Genomic DNA, 20,217 nt, shown 5'->3' with positions numbered 1-20,217 from the left:
GAAGACTCGCCCTTATAAGGAGCATGAGTTGAAGCTGAGGCCAGTTGAAGTTGAGTTGCAGATGAGTTGAAGTTGGCCTCATCTGGACTCTGTGTGGAGCAGCCAGATAGACAACAAGAACAAGCTAATGATGGTGGAATTACCATCTGCAATCCTAATTTTGATAAAGAGTTAGATAACTCAACAGTTTGATAAGAAGTTATTGATATGAACTAAAACATTGCCACAATGAAAAGACGAACAAAAATGTGGTGCAAGTTAAATGTGAAATTATTGTTTTTGTTCCATTTTTTATAGCCAAAAACAACTTTAAAAAGTTCAAACTCCCTCAACAGAACGCAGTGAAAAATTCACTATGAAGACAAGTAACTCAAAGGCAATCATTGAAGTGGAATTGGGGAAGTCAAAAAAGGGCCATTTTGTGAGTGACTGTGCAGCCAGTGAGCTGCAGGAGGCGTGGCTCCAATCGCTCTGCTTGGATGGATCAAAGAACAGGGTCATTTTGAAAACCACTCTTACACCACCTTCGAGTGAACCCACAACCCAACGACCAAAACTGACTCAGTTGGAGAGTTAATATAGTTTGGATGAAGCGCCTGGGCGTCTACTCTCTATACATTTATTTACAACCCACGTTACATTAGACTCACTGGGACCAAGGACTGTACTCGCTCTACTTTGCTCCACTATCAGTAGAAATGAAAGTTGGTCAACATTGAACAAGTAGATATTTACACTGAAATCTACACCCTTTCTTCGGAGACTGTTGAGCTGCGTACCATTCGCTTGGATATGTGTATTTCTCGATGTGCAATAATCCTACTAGCCATGCGCCGGAAAGTGAAACCGCAGCAGTAGGTACATTTTGAAAAGAGAGACTTTAAAGAAACAGGTGCTCAGCGTCATAGTTTATATCATAAAAAAAGATGAGAGAAACAGGCAATCCCTCCCGTCGGCGAGGACGGGTGGAGAGAAACGGAGAGGGTGATGAGCAAACACGGGTTTCGGAGGGACACCTCTTTCGCTGGACTCCGATGGATCGCCCTCCGGTGGCAAACTTGACGGATATACTCGAGCGAGAAAGAGTGGTTTTCAATGGCGACTACTCCAGATAGATGTCCTCAGTGGGGCAGGCGTACTCCAGATGCTCCTGGTAATACTCCTGGAAGGCTCGTCTGTGAGAAATATCAAAATGAAGATGACAATACGACAAGGACATCGCAAGTTTAGTGTTCTAATTCCAGCGTATAAACTTCATTTTTTTAAAGTTTAGATGCTGCTGATGTTTTGCAGCTCCACAATGTTTTGTTTTGGGCAAAAAAGACAGTTGGATATAAAAAGAAAAAGAACAAATACATGAATAAATAAGTGATTTAATTTGTCGCTCACTCACCCACGGAACATGAATAATACTTAGCTTTAATAATTCAGTGTCTCATGACTAACAATGTTAAAGGTCTGCAGTCCAACATGACTGATAATAGAGGAAGAAGAAGCACTTAAACTCTAATCCAGTGAATGTAAAATATATGAACCGGAATTCATTCGTAATAATGGACGTCTTGTTGTTCGCGCTCACCCAACACACTCTGCTACAGGTCGCATGGACTCCTGGGACACGAACACATGGCAGGCAAATCTGTTCAGCATGGGGTGTTTAGTGATGAAGCCAAAGTAGCTGAGGAGCGAAGAAAACAACGATGATGCAAATGAGTGCAGCCGGCTCACAAAAGGTCGACTTTGTTTACCAGTTGTTCTTTGGATGGCATCCACAGAAGGAGATGTTCTTCATCTGGAAGAAGTGACTACATCGGTCGAACTATAAGGACGGAAGGAAGGAAGGGCGAAAGTTAAAATGTAGAGGTTTAAGAGAGAAGGATGTCGACTGGAACACATGGATGACAAAAGCAGTATACTTCTGTAAGTAGAAGTATTCATTTACAAATGAATGAAAATATGAGGCTACTAAACATACTCAGTTTCCTGTGTAAGTTTCCCCTAAACTAGAGGTGGGCCCTCCTAAAGGGCCACATTTGAAACTTTGGTTGTTGTGAGGGACCATCATCAGAAGAAAGACAGCGATGACAACAAAACATGATGGAAAAATATCCAAAATATATAGTAAGTAACAAGGACAAAATGAACCTAAAAAGATTAAATGTAAGGATATTAAGAAGTGTAAATATGCCATGAAACCTATTGACATATTTCATTTCATATGAACTCAATTTGAATATAAATCAACATAACTATGGACAAGATGTTCAAGATAAAAAGGTAATTTATTTCCAAAATATATTTTCAATTCCTTCAATGTATTTTGAGGAACAAGAAAAACACACAAAAATGGCCAATGAAAAGAAGAAAATTTTAGTCTTCAAACAAGAAAACACTGTATTTACTGCTAAAGTGGTGAAATTACAACATATCAGTTTTAGTCTGACGTCAAAAGGGCCACAAAAATACAGGCCGCATCCCCCTGGGCCGCACTTTGCCCAGGTCTGCACTAAACCGTTGACCTTTTTCAAACATTCCTATGGTGCCCTGGGTTAGAATGAGCTGGCTCAAGCCTTCAGAACAAAAACAAGCTGAGCCAGAAGGCACTTCTGCTAGATAAGGACAGAGCGATGCCACGTTCCAAAAGTGTCATGTCTGTCGTGAAAGGAAGGGAACAAAACTACTGAAAACAAAACAATTGGGATTGAAATGAGAACGAATTAAACTCACTGGGAGTCTGTTTAATATCCTGCCTTCTTAAGTGATTAAAAATAGCTTGGACAGATGATTTGTCTTCACCTCATCAAGCGAGTCGTACTCATCCTCCAGGCTCATGACCAGTTTGACTCCCTGCAGGCTGATCTCCAGCTCACACATGGACGGAGGCCGCAGGTGGACTGTCTTCTTCCTGGAAACGGCGATCTAACCAAGAACAATTGATCAGGTTCCCCTCATTCCTGCGCCTGTGTTTCTAGCTGCATACCTTCTGCATGGCGGCGCAGAGGATCCCGTTACCCTGGTGGTGCGGCACCTCAACCGAGCCCAAGAACTGAACACAGTAAGTCTCCATCCAGGCAGGATTTCGCTTCATTCCTACAAAAGCGAATGAGAAGTGATAAGTTAAACTTCAAGGTGAAGAAAGTGGAGTTTCCACGGGGGGTTGCTGACTCACCCATCAACTCCTTGGACTGGCCCATGACCTCATGAGCATAAAACGCCGGGAAGATCCCTCGCTCCCCCGTCCTCATGTTGTAGCCTCTGTACCAGTAGTCGTCCTCCTCCTCCTCCACAAACAGAGGGTCGTCCACGTCCAACTCCAGCTCGTCAGCATGTCTGGGAATGAACCTGCAGGGGGCAGCACTGCCAGTAAAGCAACATTCCCCTCTGCACAGCAGCTGTGTAATTTGATCAGCACGTATTGATCGAGCTGCTCCCCAGCCAGACTGACCAATGACGTCAGCGCAATTATCCCTTTATATCCTGTCCCCACCCTTATAAATTATTTACCTATCATTAGATCATTTATTCATACACAGAGCGTTTCCAGATGAAGGCCGTATCACAAATGTAGGACATGAATCCAAAACCCAAGCATATTACTTTGTACGAAGTGGGAGGATATTCATTCTCATTTGACTCAGTCACTTATTCGCTCACTCTTCCATTAATCATGATGAGGACTACAGTACAATGACATTCAGAGAGGAAATATAACAGACTTCACTCTGAGTGTGAGTGCTCAATATTCATTTTATGTCATCTTACCTCCTCAAAAATAAAAACTATAAACCATTTACCTTTGTTGACTTTCAACACTTTTTTGCACTTTTAATATCCATTGATAGATTATGAAAGGATGTTGAATTAAATTAAATTCATTGTTGTTTTTTTGTTTTTATCCACACATTGTATTTTTATGAACAATAAGACTTTTGCTCAGTCTTACTTTAATTGTTATGAATTTCCTCCTTGCTATGTTCATGGTGAATATTTTTGCTTAACCTATGTGGGAAAAACAATTCTCACAAAATAATGTATAATAAATAATTAAACTCTCTTTTGCTGAATATTTTCCTGCAGTTCAGCTTACTGGAAAATGTTCACTAATATGTAACATTGATTTAAGAAATAAAAAAACTATTTCAGTATGTTTCGCACATCCAAATGCAAATGGCAGTGTGACTAGAATAAAGCAACTTCCTGATAATGCATTTATAAATTCAGATATGAAGGTATTTGTACGTGACGATGTATTACAAACCTTACCTGTAAACCGCCCTGTGAGTCTGCTCCCTCTCCTCCCCATTGATGGTGCAAGAGAAGAGTCCAAATGATTCAGTGCCTGAATGGAGGAAGTCCAGTCAGAGATCGTTCATCTTCATTTTCATATGAAATCAACAGAGACTACTCTACTTAATGTCCTTGAGTGGAATCAAGACATTTTATTTCCAAACAATTCATATATATATATATATATATATATATATATATATATATATATATATATATATATATATATATTTGAATGAATGGATGTTTAAATGTGTGAAAGTTTAGAAAACAGATACACAGCTGATGCAATTGTATTGTTATCCTGCAGAAATATATAAAAGAAGATGAACAAAACTGTAGACATTTAGCTTGTAGTAATTTTTACCAAAAGTTATTTTATACAAATATATGTTTACCGCTTGTTTTTTATAAAGCAAGTTGTTACGTCAGTTGTAGACGTGTGTTGGGAGGTGAATGAGCTGTGGGCGGGGTTTCAGGCTGTGGGCGGGGCTTTGGATGCCCTGTTTCAAAATCCTAGCTTAAAGCCTGTGGAGCAACAGACCGCTACATAGACTGTATGACTGTGGATGCTGCTCTGATCCGTAAGCGGGTTCCTATTGCCCCAAATGACCAAACAGTTGTGCAAAACAACTTTTTTTTAAAACACCTTGACGTCATGTTATGATATTTGACTGCGTACTTACTGGAGGAACGTGAAGTGCTATTGACAAACACGTTCAGGAACTTCTTAGAGAACGGAAGGTCAGCTTCAGGGGAAGAATCTTCAGAAGAACTCAGCAGTTCTGGTCTTCCTTCTTCTTCCTCACAACCGTATCCCACCTGCCTCGTGCCCAGAGGCTCCTCATCACAGAGCGTTGAAAGTTCACTGTCATCGCTCAAGACTGAGGTGCATCTGAGGACACAAACGCACGTGATGTAAACCTGACTTGAACGTGGTAATAACAGATGACTAACTCGACGGTAGTCTACCTTCTTAGGCTGACCAGTTCCAGGGTGGTGTTCTCATCCACCACTAGGGTGTACTTCATGGAGTCATAGGCCAGTCCATCATCTTCACTCGGCTGTCTCATCACCAGTTCCTTGGCGCACAGTGGGAGGTCATGCTCGGACACAGGCGGGTCCGGCACACTAGAATCGATGGGAGGTGAACTGTCCAGCTCCAACTCACTTTCTTGGTAAGGTCGACTTCCTGCGCTCTCCAAGAACGGATAAGAACTGCCCTCTTCCTCATCATCCTCATCATTGTCTGTAGAGTAAGTCAGGCTGAAGCATCTGTTTGTCTGCGCCGTGGGAATATCCAAGGTCAGACTGTTCTTCACCTCGGTGATGCGCTCCAGTGAAGCAGAGGACCGACTGGTGGTCCGGGGCTCGGTCTCACGACCTTCATCTTTGTCACTGACGATGCTCTCGCTGAAGCTGGGCGAGTCCAGGTCCTTTCTTTCATTGAGCATTGTTAGGTCGTTGTTTGGCTCGTCTTCTTCCACGGTTCTTCTGGTGTTCTTGGTCGGTCCATCTGAGAAGTTCTTCTGTTTGGAATAAAAGGCGCTGGCAGCCGTATTGTCCGTACAGCGTTCTAGCACCACAGGGCTTGACAGATCTGCAGTCAAATCCTTCTTATAGACACAAGAACTCACCACCACAGCTTCACCTGAAGGATCCTCTCTTAACCTGTCTTTCTCCCCCACAGATCCATCCATCCTCGTCTTCTTCTCCTGATCATCACCGTTGAAATTCTCGCTATCACCAATGTCTGACGACGGTGAGATGGTGTCAGAGACAGAGACCTTCCTCTTGAAGCACTCCTCCGGGCAGCTGATGGGATAAGAACCCTCCGAAATCATCCTGTTGACCAGATTGCTGAGGAGCCACGGGGAGTCGGAGTTCTCACTCAGGTCATCCTCACTCTCTGACTCTGAATCCCCCTCACTGGTTCCGTCGTATTCGTCTGCGGTCGGCATAAGTCTGGGTCCTACGGGTAAATAGAAGGAGCGCTTGAAGCTCTCCAGGCCGTGGTCCGGTTCAATCTGCAGAACCATCTGCCTGGACAGCCGGTCCTCACAGTGTTGGGCGGGAGGCAGAGTCTCATCAGGGTCGGCCTGGTGCTCGAAAGACAAATCGTCCACTCTCTGAAGCCCGATCAGCGCTTGGCCATCATCAAAAGACTCGTGAGGCAGGATGGGTGAGTCAATGGGAGATGGGGTGGCGATGGTGGGTGAGGGTAAAGGAGATGGTGACGGCAGAGGAGAGCCATCTTTGATAGGGTCTGGCTGGCCCAAAAACAAAGAGGCCTTGAGACCTACGATTCCACTGTCCTGCTCCAGCTCTGTGTCCGGGTCCAGCTCCTGGTCAGATGTAGGAGAGCTGGCTTCCTCGATCGAGTTGGTGAGGTGAGACGAGCGTCCGCTGCTACTGTCGTCGCTGGTCAGATCCAGCTCTGTTTCCGAGATGGAGGAGATCATATTGGAGACCGCCTCACCCCCACAAGCGAACGCAGCCTCCAGCTCGCCCTCCACGTCCGAGTCAGAACCTGGAGAGCTGAGATCCCTGTCCACGTCTGAAGTCATGTAGCCCTGCTGGTTCATGTCTGCGATCCCCGGGTCTGAAGATGGCGATGTGGAGTCATTGGCAGCAGCCGCGGAAATCGGTGGAAACTGAGCACTGTGGGACCTTGCTTCTGAGCAGCTCAAGGACATGGAGGCTGGATCAGAGGGCTCAATCGAGGGAAACTCCACATACTCAGACTGACTCTCCTTACAGACGATATCATATGTTTCCTTGCACATGAACTCCACGTCAAAATCCTTCTCCAGCTCCTCATCCGACAACGGCGTGTCGGCTCCGTCAGTGGCCCCCATGGGGGCGGTGGATGACAAGCAGTGACTGGTTCCATCTGGATCTTGGTCATTCTCCGGCTCCATTCCTGACTCACTGGTGATGGTGTAAGTGTCTGTGGCGCGCCGGTTGAGGTGTTTGTGGATGTGGCCGTTGTTCAGATCGTGGTCCACTTCGGTGTCCGAACACTGGGAATGTTCATCTACGGAGGGCACTCTTGTCGTCTTGATTGTCGGGTCGGACTTTGCTTGATTGACATCAACAGGGTGGGATTTATGCTGACCGAAGGAGCCTAGAAAAAAACGCGACAAATTTTAATGTAGTCAAATATAATTTTTTCAACTTTAAAAATTTGAAACATTTTCAACGGTGAGGTGGAAAAAAAACATTAAAAGTATGGCCACGACTTAAACCACCAAACACTAGTGGCATTGCTACCAGAAATAAACATTAAAAGCACAGTTACTAGAGGTCTCTCCTGATATTCATCTATTCTTCTCTTGCAGGTAAGAAAACATCTCTTCTTTAATGAACTGAAACATGTCTCCCAAGCTTCATTGTGAATTTCCTAATGACTTTTAGAGTTCATGTTCTGAGCATGTGTTATTTTTGGACCACAGAGAACCGCCGCTCACAATGCCACAAGACTATCAAGGTCATTTCTCTTGACAATAAACTTAACCCGGACAACCATTCCATAATGTTCAGTCGACATTTGTGATGATGAGTGAGATGACGCCCACGGAAAGCGATGTTCTCTTGAGAACCAGCTATTATGACTGATGGTTGATGAGATGAGCTTGATGCTGGCTGGGCTGGCCTTGTTGTTACCGTATTCTGGCCTCTCCCGCCTGTTGCCCTCCATGTCACAGAGGAGGGGCCTGTGAGGGGACTGGGGATTCCCGCCCTCCCCTGCCTGTGTTGCTGGAGTACCTTTGCTCTGGGACCCAGGTGCCTGGGTAACAGGAGACGCCGGACATTGGCCTGTGACATGGCTGCCATCCTCCAGACACTTGTGGGTCGGAGTCAGACGGCCTGGAAAGGAGGGTATCATTTTGTATATGTTGCTCAGCGTTCAGCTCAGTGTCAACATACCCTGGGTGGTTGGGTTGCGTATGGAGTCTTGCCAGCTACCCTTCTTGGGGGACAGACTGCTGTTGTTGTTCAATGAATCCTAGCATGAAGATAATTATTTATTATTTCTTGTGAGTACTATGACATCGATAGGTGGCTTCTACCTGTGACACCGCAGTGGTGAGGTTTAAAGTCGTGGGACGGCTCTTTAGTGTGCCAAACGTAGGAGAGGGAGGCGGGGAGGCAGAGGGGGATGGAGGGTCCATGTCGTCTTCCTCCTCTTCCTCCTCTTCTTCTTCATCTTCATCGTCAATCATCTCAAACTCTTGGAAGTCATCCTGGAAGGAGCAGACTGGGTGGTGCAGATCGCTCTTCTCCAAAATCAGAGAGTCCTGGTGATACCAACAAGATGGCAGTTATATTAAGAGAAGCTAGCCAGAAAATAAAGAGCTGGTCACGCTGCATGTGCATCCCTGCGTCTAGAGCACGTTCAAGCAAGCATGTCCATTGCAATGGCGCAGTAAGAATCTAAACATTCAATACAACAAACCTCCTTCACCATTGAAGGAGCCATCATTATTTTTGCTTGGCTGTGCAGTAGTTGATGAGAAAAGAAGTCGCCTGTCGTCTGGAAATACTTTTTGACACATAGTCAATACTTTAACACCCCATTAAAAGAAATGTAATGTACATGTGACTGCAAGTAGTCGGTTTTTCTTCCTTAAAAAAAGCAAAAAAATCTATGGTGTTGATGCTAGAAAACAAAAATGTACCCATCTTTATTTAGCTAAAAGGCAGATAAACCACAACGACCGAGGTGAACTCAAAAATCCATACATGAATTCCATATCCGTCCAACTGTCGATCAATATAACACAGTAAGAATAAACATAATATTCTGTGCAGAGGCACAAATATTAGAGAGAGCAATCATGACTTGAAGAGAGACAATCGTAGGCTCAATAAAATGGCAGCCGATCGATTCGCAGCCTCTCAGGTTTCTCCAGGTTTACGGGAAACCTCTGCTCTGTGACAGTGAGGTTTAAAACAGCTTAGCATCTGTCCAGAGATCAATCAATAAAGTAGCTTGCAACCCACAGTCAAAGCATAGTTTGGCATCATTTTGGTCTTTTTTATATTCCACCCTGTCAAGTTGGTCCCACTCCTTTTTGCTTTTAAAGTCAACCATGCAAAGCCGAAAGCTGATTTAGTGCAGCAGTTTCCCTTTCCTCTGTGATTAATGGTGAAATCAAAGCTCTGCCCCTCGCTCACACACAACCTTCACAAACCTGCTGACGTTCCCGTTCTGTGTGTTACAGTCGACAGAAATCAACACCCAATCCATCCCAACGGGGAACTCATTTAAAAATGTGCACATTGACCCTCAACTGGGAGGCTGGAAACCAGGGGTCGCGAAATAGATGCAGCTCTTTGGACCTCTGCATCTGGATCTTAGCGCGCGTCAACTAGTTATGTCTGACGTCTGTTTCCCTGTTTCTCCATCTATATATATATATATATATATATATATATATATATATATATATATATATATATATATATATATATATATGTTAAACCAGACACACATTTTTTTCAGGGAAAGTAAGTCCCACCACACAAAATTCATTTTGATTTACATTAAAGGGTCCATGTCTGAACACTTTCTGGACTGAAATTTTTGCTTCCCTCTTAAAATTTATCAAAATTATCAAAAGATAACACCAAGTCCACCTATCGCCTTATTTGGTTATACTGGGGAGATTAAAAATGTCACATCTTTTCATCACGTCTTTTTGTCCACTCTTGGCCTGGAGGGCCACCCAATGGCTCAGAGACATCATGTCCTGTCTCAAAATGGAGAAAATCAGATATTCTGTCACTAAATCCCAGAAAACCTTCCATGAAATACGGGACACCTTTATGAAACTGTTTAGACCTTTAGACATTACTGAAGCGGTACAGTGACATTGCAGGGGTTGTTTTGGGGTTGATATTTGTTTTTATTTATACTTTTCTATTTCTGTTTTTTTTTTGTAATTTTATCTATTTTATTATTATTCAATTTTATTTATTCTGAGCTGTAAAAAAAGCATTACTTCCACATTTGACTTTGCAAGTCATCACTCTGACAGTGCGTTTTTGTATCATGTACACACAAAATGACTGTGTCTTGTCTCTCATTAATTTGTGTCTTTTGTATTCAATGACTATTAATACCCAATAAAAATATTTTGAATGTAGATTTACATGAATGGGATTTGTTTTGTTCGGTGACTGACACAGTCGAGGGGGTCTTTGACCCTTCATGAATCTTGTTTAGCGTCGTTGTGGAAGGGGGGGTTTATTGCAGTGTGAGTGACAGCACACAGTGATTCTAAAGAGTGATGGACTTCATGCATTCCCGCATCTGCGACTCAGCGTTGAGCCACAGCTGAGATTCTGCCACCAGGGCTGACGCTTATAATGAATAATGCAGAGGCTCATGGTGTTGGATCAGCACTCGGAAAGACTGAGAAGGAAGTGAAGATCAGAAATGTTGCAGGGATTTCAGTCAGTTCTTTTCTATCTGTAGCAAATACTAAATGATTCCATAGATAAGTAACAAAACTTATCTATGTAGTTTTAAGATAAGTAACAGAAAAATGAGGCGCACTCTTCACCATCATCATCAGAGAAGTACGGAACATTCCTGGGGAAGAGACATGAGCGTGACTCCCCCAGGGCCTCCTCCTAGCAGCCCAGAAACCCCATGAGAAAAGCGATGCGGAAAACAGACAGCGTGACTATGAAGTAGCAGCCTGTTTGTTTGCATGTTTATACCAGTGACTTGGGTTGAGCAGTGAACTAAATAGTGGCACAGATTAAGACCCCGAACCCCTTAACAAATTGGAATTAATCGGAGCCGGGGATTGGGGGCAGGGGGATAATCTGACTGTTCAGATCGCCTGCTCTTTACACATCAAAGAAAGGCTGAGTCAAGTGTTCAAATCGTTCCGACATTGGGAGCCAATGCCTTGTTGCTCATCAGCAAAACGTTGATGCTTACTTGATCTGACATGAGCTGTCGCTGAGGATGAAAATATGTAAAACAGCATGTCTATGAGAATTTTAGAACCGTCTGATGCAGAGATTCGGACCAGGCTGACCGTGCTGACGGCTAATGTCAGATAGATTATTCCCACTGGGCGATGCGGTGGTTTCATGTCAGTGAAGCGGGCAATTGGTTCCTCTGCTGATGTGCGCCCTGACAGAGCTGCTGTGTGGCCTCTCCAGCTGACAAAAATCCTTCCATTCTCTGAAGCCCATTTCCAGAAATGTTTATCAATCTATCTGTAATATGGTGGATTAAAGAGGAGGAATGAGAGAACAAAAACAAATTCAAAAAGGAGATTAACCCTGGGAGGCGAACCTCCATTAAATCCCTGTCCTCTGACACCTCTAGAGGGTCAGTGAGAAAGTGAGATGAGGAAACACGACGGTCTCTGAGCAACACTCAGAGGGAAAGCACGTTGTAGGGAGGAGGGGAGGAAAGGATGGAAGGAAGGAGGTTGTCTCTGCATAGCAGCAAATCTCACTGGGTCAACCAGCCTCTGCTGCAGCCGTGGCTCCACGCCATACACTCACACCATCTACATCCAATACAATGCAAGAGGAGAAATATTGAGGATGGAGTTTTATTCATCAAGTTAAGGCCAGATAAAACCCAGTCACTCCAGAGGAAATAAAGGGAAATATGTCAGTAATATTTTTATTTTATCCCCTCACAGACAACTGCAACACACACTCACCACACTTTTTTTTTTGCAACAGAGTTTGGGGAGTTGCTACCTGCACACCTTCAGTTGCCTCGAGCTGGACTCCATCCGGGGCCCCTCACACTGAGACTGCAACACTCTTCATTTCACTAAATCCATGGCAAATATTCAGGCTCATCTTCAAATACCCAAGATGCAACAACTACATGCTATATAGTATTCAAAGTACAAACGCAACCTCCCACATGAATGAAAGTACCATATTTAGCTTCAGTTCCGTAAATAAAAAAGGAAATATGCCTGTAATAAGGACAGATATCACACATCTGAGACGGCACCTTCATTTCAAACACCAATGGTAATGCAATTGCTGGGGTTTGTCTGACTGTCTGCTAGCAAAATAACTCAGAAGCCAACACATCCTCACTCCCATGGTTTTGCATACTGACGCTGCAAGCAGCTTTCAGCGTGGCATCTTAATGTATGAGGTTTCCAATACGGAGGTTGAGGTCAAGTAAGGCATGGGATGGCGCTCTATTCATTCTACGTGTAACACGTGTCATTTGCTACTGCGTCTTACTCACAGTAACTTTCAGTGCGTCACCAAAGAGGAGAGCCACGTAATGGTATAAGAAGCAACTAACATCTAAGATAGCCACCGTACATCTACAAAGCTCCCTGTGCTCCTCAACCTTGTACATTAACGGGGGTCACAAGAGTTTCTGCTTCTTCCTTGTTAAGTGTGCGTGTTATGCGGGCATGTCATGGAGGGTCACTGCCACCTACTGTCCTTTTGAGCTCTTGCTATCAAAAATATTTTCATATTTCAAATGCAAAATGTGACATTAAAAGAAATATGCAGCACCAGTTCTGGTACGAAGCAGGTCGAGTGCAAAAGGATTCAGTATTTTGGCAACAAGAGATCTGAGATTTGTCATTTTCGGGATTATGGACAATATCCTACTGGATGAGTATGGTAAGCTGTGTAGTGCGAGATTTAAAAAAAAGCAAAGAAGATGCTTATGTAAGAGGGAAATATGCAAATAGTGAATGTGCAAAACAGCTTCCCATCACACGTCTTCTCGTTGCTGACCAGCTACCAACAAGAGAATATGAAAACTTCCTCCTGTGTTTAAAGACCAAACAGCTTAATACTCAGTGTCTGTTGAATGGTGAAAATACAGAACATCCTCACCTTTTCGTAAGGATCGGAGTCATAATTGAGACCAATACCACAGTCATCTGTGATTTCAGAGAGGTCTTCATCGTCAAACTCCTCCAGGCTGATGTCATGGGCCGGCCTGAAAACACAAGACAGATGTTCATGCACACACAGTAGGCACAACAGATGAGTCAAGCACAGAAGGTTGCGGGGTCTGAATCCCTCAGAGGTAAGTAGAGGTCAACGCCAGATTAGAGACCAGTTGTCTTAGTATTTGCTTTTTCAATCTACCTCATTGGCTTCAGATTGAGAAAAAAAACGTGGCACGTGTGTTTTAAAAACCTTCATATAAAGGCTTCTGAATATGCCAATGTTTTGTGAATAAAAGCATTAATATAATTGAATTTCGCAGCGTGTGAGTTTAAATGCAGCTTGAAGATGGAGGTATTTATATTTGTGCAATGAGCCGTTATATTACGAGCTTTCTTAATTAGTTCTCTATCTCATCCGGGCTTCATCAGTCGCAGTGAACCGTCACCTCGCACCAGTCGATTCAAAAGTGTCACAGGAAATGCTGCATTGCAGACCTCCTCGATTTTACATATTTCCTTGGGTTGCCACCTTAGAGGCTGTGTACGACTGCTACCTGCCAAGACAAGTCGACATGCAGAAACTTTATCTCCTCGAAAAATAAAAGCTGTTTGACAAACTGCTGAGCTGGTAGAAGAAAGCTTTGGCTTTCTCAGATCACCCCGGAGAGACAGTTCATATTTGAAATGACAGACACCTGTTTTGGTCCAGAGATTTATCCGGTGTGAAAATGCCACCGTAATTCAATGTGATGAGGCAAAACTGTGTTTCATTAGGTGATACGCCAGTGAAAACAGATTAACATCACACTCGGATGTTGATGCCATTACCACCAACGATTCAATCCGGTTTCACTAATTGCCAACTGTCACAACTGTCCCTCACGGACGCTCCCTCTCTGATCAGCCCAATTGTCCAAAGCAAACATGAAGGCAGGAGACTGATGGGCTCAGGCATGTCCCTCGGGGAGTCTGTGGGTGGGTGACTGCAAAGGGAAACACGAGAACGGTGCGTCTTTTCTGAGAAGGACGATTATCACCAGACTTGTTTGCATTGTATATGAAGCTGTTGGCGTGAAAGGGAGGTGGAAAACTTTCAATAAAGCATCAACAAAGTGATGTGAAAAACGCATTTGCCCTGGGCTGATATTCAAAATGCTTAGATGTACTGTTCCCTCTATTGCTCTCAAGCCTCATATGCAAATGCTGGTTCGCTTCTGTGGCATTGTTGTCGACTCCATTTTGTTGACATCCGCTGTTTCCCTGTTGATCTGCACAGTGTCTCAATATCATCAGCATGCACTGCCAACTGGAGCTCAACTTGCTACTGCTCACCACAGTGGATGTGGCCCGCTGCATGTTAGAGAAGAAGTTGCCCAAATCTGATCTCACCACACTGTGTGCCAGAAACACAAATGTGATCCTTTCAAATTATGTCGGTCACTAGAGTTTGACTCACATGTCTCACTTCATTATGAAGGTGAAGTACTCACCAGTGTATGGATGCAGGTCACGTGACACCAAGTTTGAGAATGACTAGTACTTGCTTCATAGGTGTGTTTCTTTTGTTGCATTTCTTCATTCACCCATGCTGCACTTGGTGATATTTGAGTGAGACATACACTATTCCCTTGGATTCAGATATTCATTGTATTGGATTGCTCAACTGCGCTCTTCCATTTATGTCATTCAGAGTACAGAGCGGAACCAGTATCCCAGTCATCCTCTGATTTCTACATCACCACGCTCTTAAACAATTCCCCCTTCAAAAACGTTAACCTCTGCACAGTACCCCAAGATATTTTATGAGGAATACCAGACCTTCATGTGCATATCATAGACTTAAAACAGGCATGGTCTTATTATTGCTGTTTGGATTCTAAACATACAATATAATACAAACATAAAACATTGTTTTATAGGTCTCCAATTTTGTCTTTGTGTCTTTAGATATTAATTAGAAATGTTTCATTTAATAAAAAAAAAAAAAAAAAATACAGAAAAAGTAACAAAGCGCCTATCTATCCCTAGTCAGTATTCACCACCACAAAAATAAATTTCAATGTTTATTTTATATTTTGAGAATTCTCATCAAAAACTAAAATACTAAAACTAAACTAAAACAAAAATATATATTCTAGAAACCCATAATGTCACAGCGTTGCTGCATGTTTTGGTATTTTCCCCTCGTTTTGTAATATTTTAGTGACAAATTTGAATAAAAATGTAACGCTTTTTTTCTTGTCTTTTAGCTTGACTGCCCCTCAAGAGTCACAATATACAATGGGGAGGTAATTTACTTGGCCACAAAGGCTAAAAATGAGATTGAAGCGCAACCAAAACTAACATGATGATACAATGACCTATAGCACCCACAGTGTTTAAGCTCTGCCCTTCTCCTAGATTAACCTAGAAATTCCCATGAAGAAACGTGCAGAAAGATGGAAAGGTGTGTGCTTCAAGGACAAAAAAACAGTGTGTAATGAATCCCAGCATTCTGATTCTGACAGCAGATGATAAACCCTAGTATCACAGCATTTAAACCTGATGTAGCTACTACTTCACCCAAGAACACGAGTGGGTGTGTTTATATTGAAGCAAGAGAGCAACTGTGACTGAGATTCTGAGGGGGAATTGATGATAATCGTATAGTGAATAGAAAGTGAGGTAAAATAACGGCAGACATTGTCAAAAATCTCCTTTCTTGCTTGAGAGATGAGGACCACTACTGGTCAGATAAACATCTCTAAAAGTTCTGTTCTCACTTATAGTATGCCTTCATCTCTCACCATTTCCAGGCTACAGCCTTTCCAAACAGTGATATCAAAATGTAATATTTCAATGAAAAACCCATTTGCCTGAAGGATTACGTCACTATATTTGTTCACTCCACGATGAGGAATGTGTTGAATATTTTTGTGAGTGACTTGACAACAGTTGCAATGTGGCGCAACCCAACTCAACTCGGCCTTTTAACTGTCACATGCTAAATAAAGAAGCACATCATACCTTCCTGCTGACACCTCTGTACCTAACATCAACCAAGAGTTTACATGACTAACCTCTACATCTTGACCTCCATATAATTCAGGGTTTATATTGACTGTATATTCTGCATTTAAAATATCATCAGGTCAGAGGACTAGACTCAGGGCAGTTGATGTGTTTCACTATACTGTGAGACACAATTTAATACATTTCAAAGGTCATTTTATTATAATTTACAACACTATAACCAGACATCAACTTGCATGAGCCAACTAATGGTTAAGATAGTCAGGGACTAGTCGACGACCAAAATGGTGGTTAGTAACAGCCCTATTTCAGTTTGATCCCTCACAAAACCAGTCACTGTTAAATGGAATATAATAATCATTTAATCGTACGTGGAAATAAACATCTTGGTCTACTCATCTTGATTTAATTTCTGTATTGATGCCTTTACCTTACCATGCATTTCATCAAAAAAACCTACTTGTTCAGCACACCGTTCAGTCTCAACCATCACTGCCTCCTCCACAACAACAGGAGCATCTTAAAAAAGACAAAAGCTGACACGCTCTTCGTCTGTTTCCAAGGTTTTCATCTATGATGCAGTAGACTCAGAGTCACGAGTGAGTCATGCTTTTAACCTAATGAAGACGTCTCTCGTCTCTACTAGACCCAGAGCTGACACAGACTCAGACATTTTTTTCACCAGAGCAGAGATGACGTGTTTATTTGCGGTAAGCAGATGATGTAGATTTGGATTCAGTCTGATGATGATCAGATGTTAAACTGACACCACTAGCAGAAGTATCCTGATGACAGGAAGCATTTCACTCTCCATATCACGTAATAATTCTACAGTTCTTAGACAGTAAACCTTCCCATTGGAAACTGAGGGGCTAAAAATGAAACGATACAAAGGCTGGTGGGAGGTAGAGATGAACGCTTAAGCTAAAATGAATGTATTTGACTTAAGCCTCTTACCCCACAGTAGCAATCACCCACTCCCCTCCCTCTGTCTTTTCCAACTACCGCAAAGCGTGAAAGTGAGGCATGAATCTATCCATCTATCTGTCCGTCCGTCCGTCCGTCCGTCCGTCCGTCCGTCCGTCCGTCCGTCCGTCCGTCCATCCATCCATCCATCCATCCATCTATCTATCTATCTATCTATCTATCTATCTATCTATCTATCTATCTATCTATCTATCTATCTATCTATCTATCCATTTAATCTGAATTTTAGTCCACAAGACGAATTGAAATGGTTTTATTACTGACCCTATTCTGTGTGATTTGTTGCACAGTATGGCTTCCATGAGAAAAATGACAGTGACATCTTAGGTCCAGGAACATTATAGTCCATACTAAACTCTGTGCGCTCAGGACAGGATGTCTGTCATACTTCCGGATTATATTGTCTATTGGAGGTTACGTAAGGGAGATTATTGCGCTTAGTGGTTCCTGCCATGAATCAATCACACAACAGATTCAAAGTAGCAAATACAACGCACAATGGAGGGCCTGGCTAATGGCTGCTTTCGCTCCCACTGTTGTTTAAGCGGTGACAAACCTGAATGATAAAAGCTGAGCGGGTCAGGAAGAAACGCAGCTTTAAAATAACGTAATGGCCGACGCACCATTCTAAGGTCATCTAATGACAAAATCTATTGATCTTCGATGATGCCTCCAAGAGATGAAACTGTAGTGCGTAACTGAATCCTGTTTGAGTGCAGGTCGAGGATGTGAAATCCTTTGGGAGCAGGCTAATGTGATTGCTGTGTGTAGGACAAATGACAAGCAGAGGGACACACACAATCCCAACATCATTGGAAAGGCTGGTGAAAGTGACTGGATGTAAGTAAGGAAAACATTCATTCATTTTCTTCTGTGCATTCCATCCAAGAGGTCGCAGTGTTGGCACCTGTTCCAGCGACTTATGGAGAGGACTGGACAACTTACAGTTATCAATTTGCATGCTTTGGGGCATACATGTACTCTCCACATAGAAATAAACTTGATGATTCTGCAGCAAGATGCACTACTCCACCACATGCTCGGCCCAGTAAACTCAATTGTGTTGACTATAGAAATGTTATTTCTGCTAATCTGAATGATAAAGCAGCGTCTATGATGTACATATATAAATCACTCAAAATAATGACCTAAAGAAATGTAATTATGGTGGACAGAACTGTGTTTTTAGCAGTCCATATCATGTGTTTCTCAAAATTATCCATTTATATACATGGATCAATACATACATCCACAGTGTGAAATAAGTGCCCAGTTGATCATTAAAATTCCGAGAAGATCATTTGTCATAGGTGAAATCCATTTCAGACCATGTGATCGCATTGTTTCATCCATCTCCTAGTTCAATTGGTAACAACAGCTTCCTTCCTTTGCTATTATTCTAGCTTTCACCATGCCACACGAACAGTAGAATTACAGTCCTCAATCGAAGTTCACAAGAGCGTCCCGCAGTCATGTTGTTTCTTCACAAAGACAGCATGGTGGCACAGTGGTAGCTAAGATATTTTCTGTGTAAAGGTTGCTCATGGAGCTCCATAAGACCATCCAGAAACACTATATAAATATCTAAATGACTGACAATATATTGTAGCAGGCATTTGCATTTCCTCAATACTGTTCCTACAAGCCCTAAATTTGACATGAGCGTTTTGAAAAACACTAAAAAATCAAAGCAAGACAAAAAAGCTGAGAAGAGGGGGTTTGTGGTTACATAGGCTCAATTCAACATCTAAAGTTTTAGTCTGTTCTAAACAGTCTTGCTGCATTTATTTGCAGTTTAACTGATACAGCCTCTTCAGCAACTGGAACTAATATTAAAGCAGTCTGTGTTGGATACTTACAAACATGATGTGTGTGACACATATGTTTTCGAGTGCATTTTGTGAATAGACTCCTCTGAATGTACCCTGACTTGAACAGACTTGTTTGGGGTTTTTGTGTTTTGGATCTTGCAGTAGCTCCCCGGGTCTCACCATCCACAGCACTGCAGTGCTGGCTTGCCTTCATGCCAGAGAGCGACGACAGAGCTGGGATGAGCTCGGTTCGGTGCACACATATAAAGAGTCTCAACCTGAGTTCAGCATCTTTGTTATCAGGGTGTCCTTGCCTGGGCTGGACCCAGAAGGGCGTGGGCCTCCTCCTCGCACTGAGACTGCGCACTTGACGTGACTGAGGAGGCAGCGGAGCATCAATCATTGGCCTTCACTTTCACCGTGTATCCCTCCTCGTATTTTCAGTGAAATGATCCATTGTCGCTCTCAACAGCAGCCTCTAAAACCGAGACCCACACACACACAGAGAGAGAGAGAGGAGGAGGCCCCGCAGGTTGCTCCATCCTCAGTCTCACTGCGGTCATCACGATCAAGCCCTTCCTGTCTGTGTGTTTTTTTTTTAACCAGCCGAGGCGTTAAAGTCACACGAGCCGCGTTGTAATTCGCCATATTTCCACGAGCGCTTACCTGCTGCCGGGAGGAGAGAGGGAATGGAAAGTGGAGAGGGAAAACATCTCAGCCCTGTCCGCCATCTTCTTCTCCCACTAATGACTCACGGAGCGACTGCAGAGAAAGACGGTGAGCTCGGGTCCATGCAAGTCGACACACGAGGGCAGGGAGACAGGTGTCTGTCTCTTCCGTGCTCCTGGGGAAATGCCCCCTCCAGCCCCCGCTGGCCGCAAGCCTTCAGTCACAGCCTGCGTAGCGACATCAAACGCTGCCCCCCAGCATCCATCCAAGCAGGTGGCCAGACGGGAGAGACGCCTCGGCTTCTGCTTCTTCTTCTTCTTCCTCGTCCGTAGGAGATTGCTCGAGAGAAACGAGTCCCTCAGTATGTCCGAGCGGTCGCGGATGTGATGCCGCTGACAGCAGAGGCAGCAGTGCGGAGACTGAAGAGGAGGAGGCGGGGTGGAGCGGGAGGGCGTGACGTCACGGCTGTGTCCTACAGCATCACTGTCTCTCAAAAGCATCTTTTACGGGAGAAAGTTTCATGAATTATT

At 43.4% G+C, this 20,217-nt stretch overlaps 1 protein-coding gene across 2 annotated transcripts; it reads right to left on the bottom strand.

Annotated features, from left to right (window-relative positions):
- Nucleotides 1-895: 895 nt before the first annotated feature.
- mapk8ip2 (mitogen-activated protein kinase 8 interacting protein 2) lies at nucleotides 896-20,103 on the bottom strand. Of its 2 annotated transcripts, none has more exons than XM_053885855.1 (14): nucleotides 19,685-20,103; nucleotides 13,150-13,255; nucleotides 8,361-8,588; nucleotides 8,218-8,296; nucleotides 7,954-8,157; nucleotides 5,260-7,414; nucleotides 4,974-5,182; nucleotides 4,264-4,339; nucleotides 3,170-3,342; nucleotides 2,981-3,090; nucleotides 2,797-2,919; nucleotides 1,749-1,819; nucleotides 1,580-1,678; nucleotides 896-1,175 (listed from the first exon to the last, which is right to left on the bottom strand). In XM_053885855.1, exons 1-14 carry the CDS (start codon nucleotides 19,747-19,749, stop codon nucleotides 1,103-1,105), a joined length of 3,771 nt encoding a protein of 1,256 aa, XP_053741830.1. In that variant the 5' UTR covers nucleotides 19,750-20,103; the 3' UTR covers nucleotides 896-1,102. The 2 variants fall into 2 exon arrangements, with proteins under 2 accessions (XP_053741830.1, XP_053741831.1); XM_053885856.1 differs by having other exon boundaries at nucleotides 8,056-8,157; nucleotides 19,685-20,102.
- Nucleotides 20,104-20,217: the final 114 nt, after the last annotated feature.

The sequence above is a fragment of the Synchiropus splendidus genome, chromosome 14 (assembly GCF_027744825.2).
Source record: "Synchiropus splendidus isolate RoL2022-P1 chromosome 14, RoL_Sspl_1.0, whole genome shotgun sequence".
In the NCBI taxonomy this organism is placed as follows: domain Eukaryota; kingdom Metazoa; phylum Chordata; class Actinopteri; order Syngnathiformes; family Callionymidae; genus Synchiropus; species Synchiropus splendidus.
Note: the sequence above shows the minus strand (reverse complement) of the source record. Positions and strands in the feature narration are given on the sequence as shown.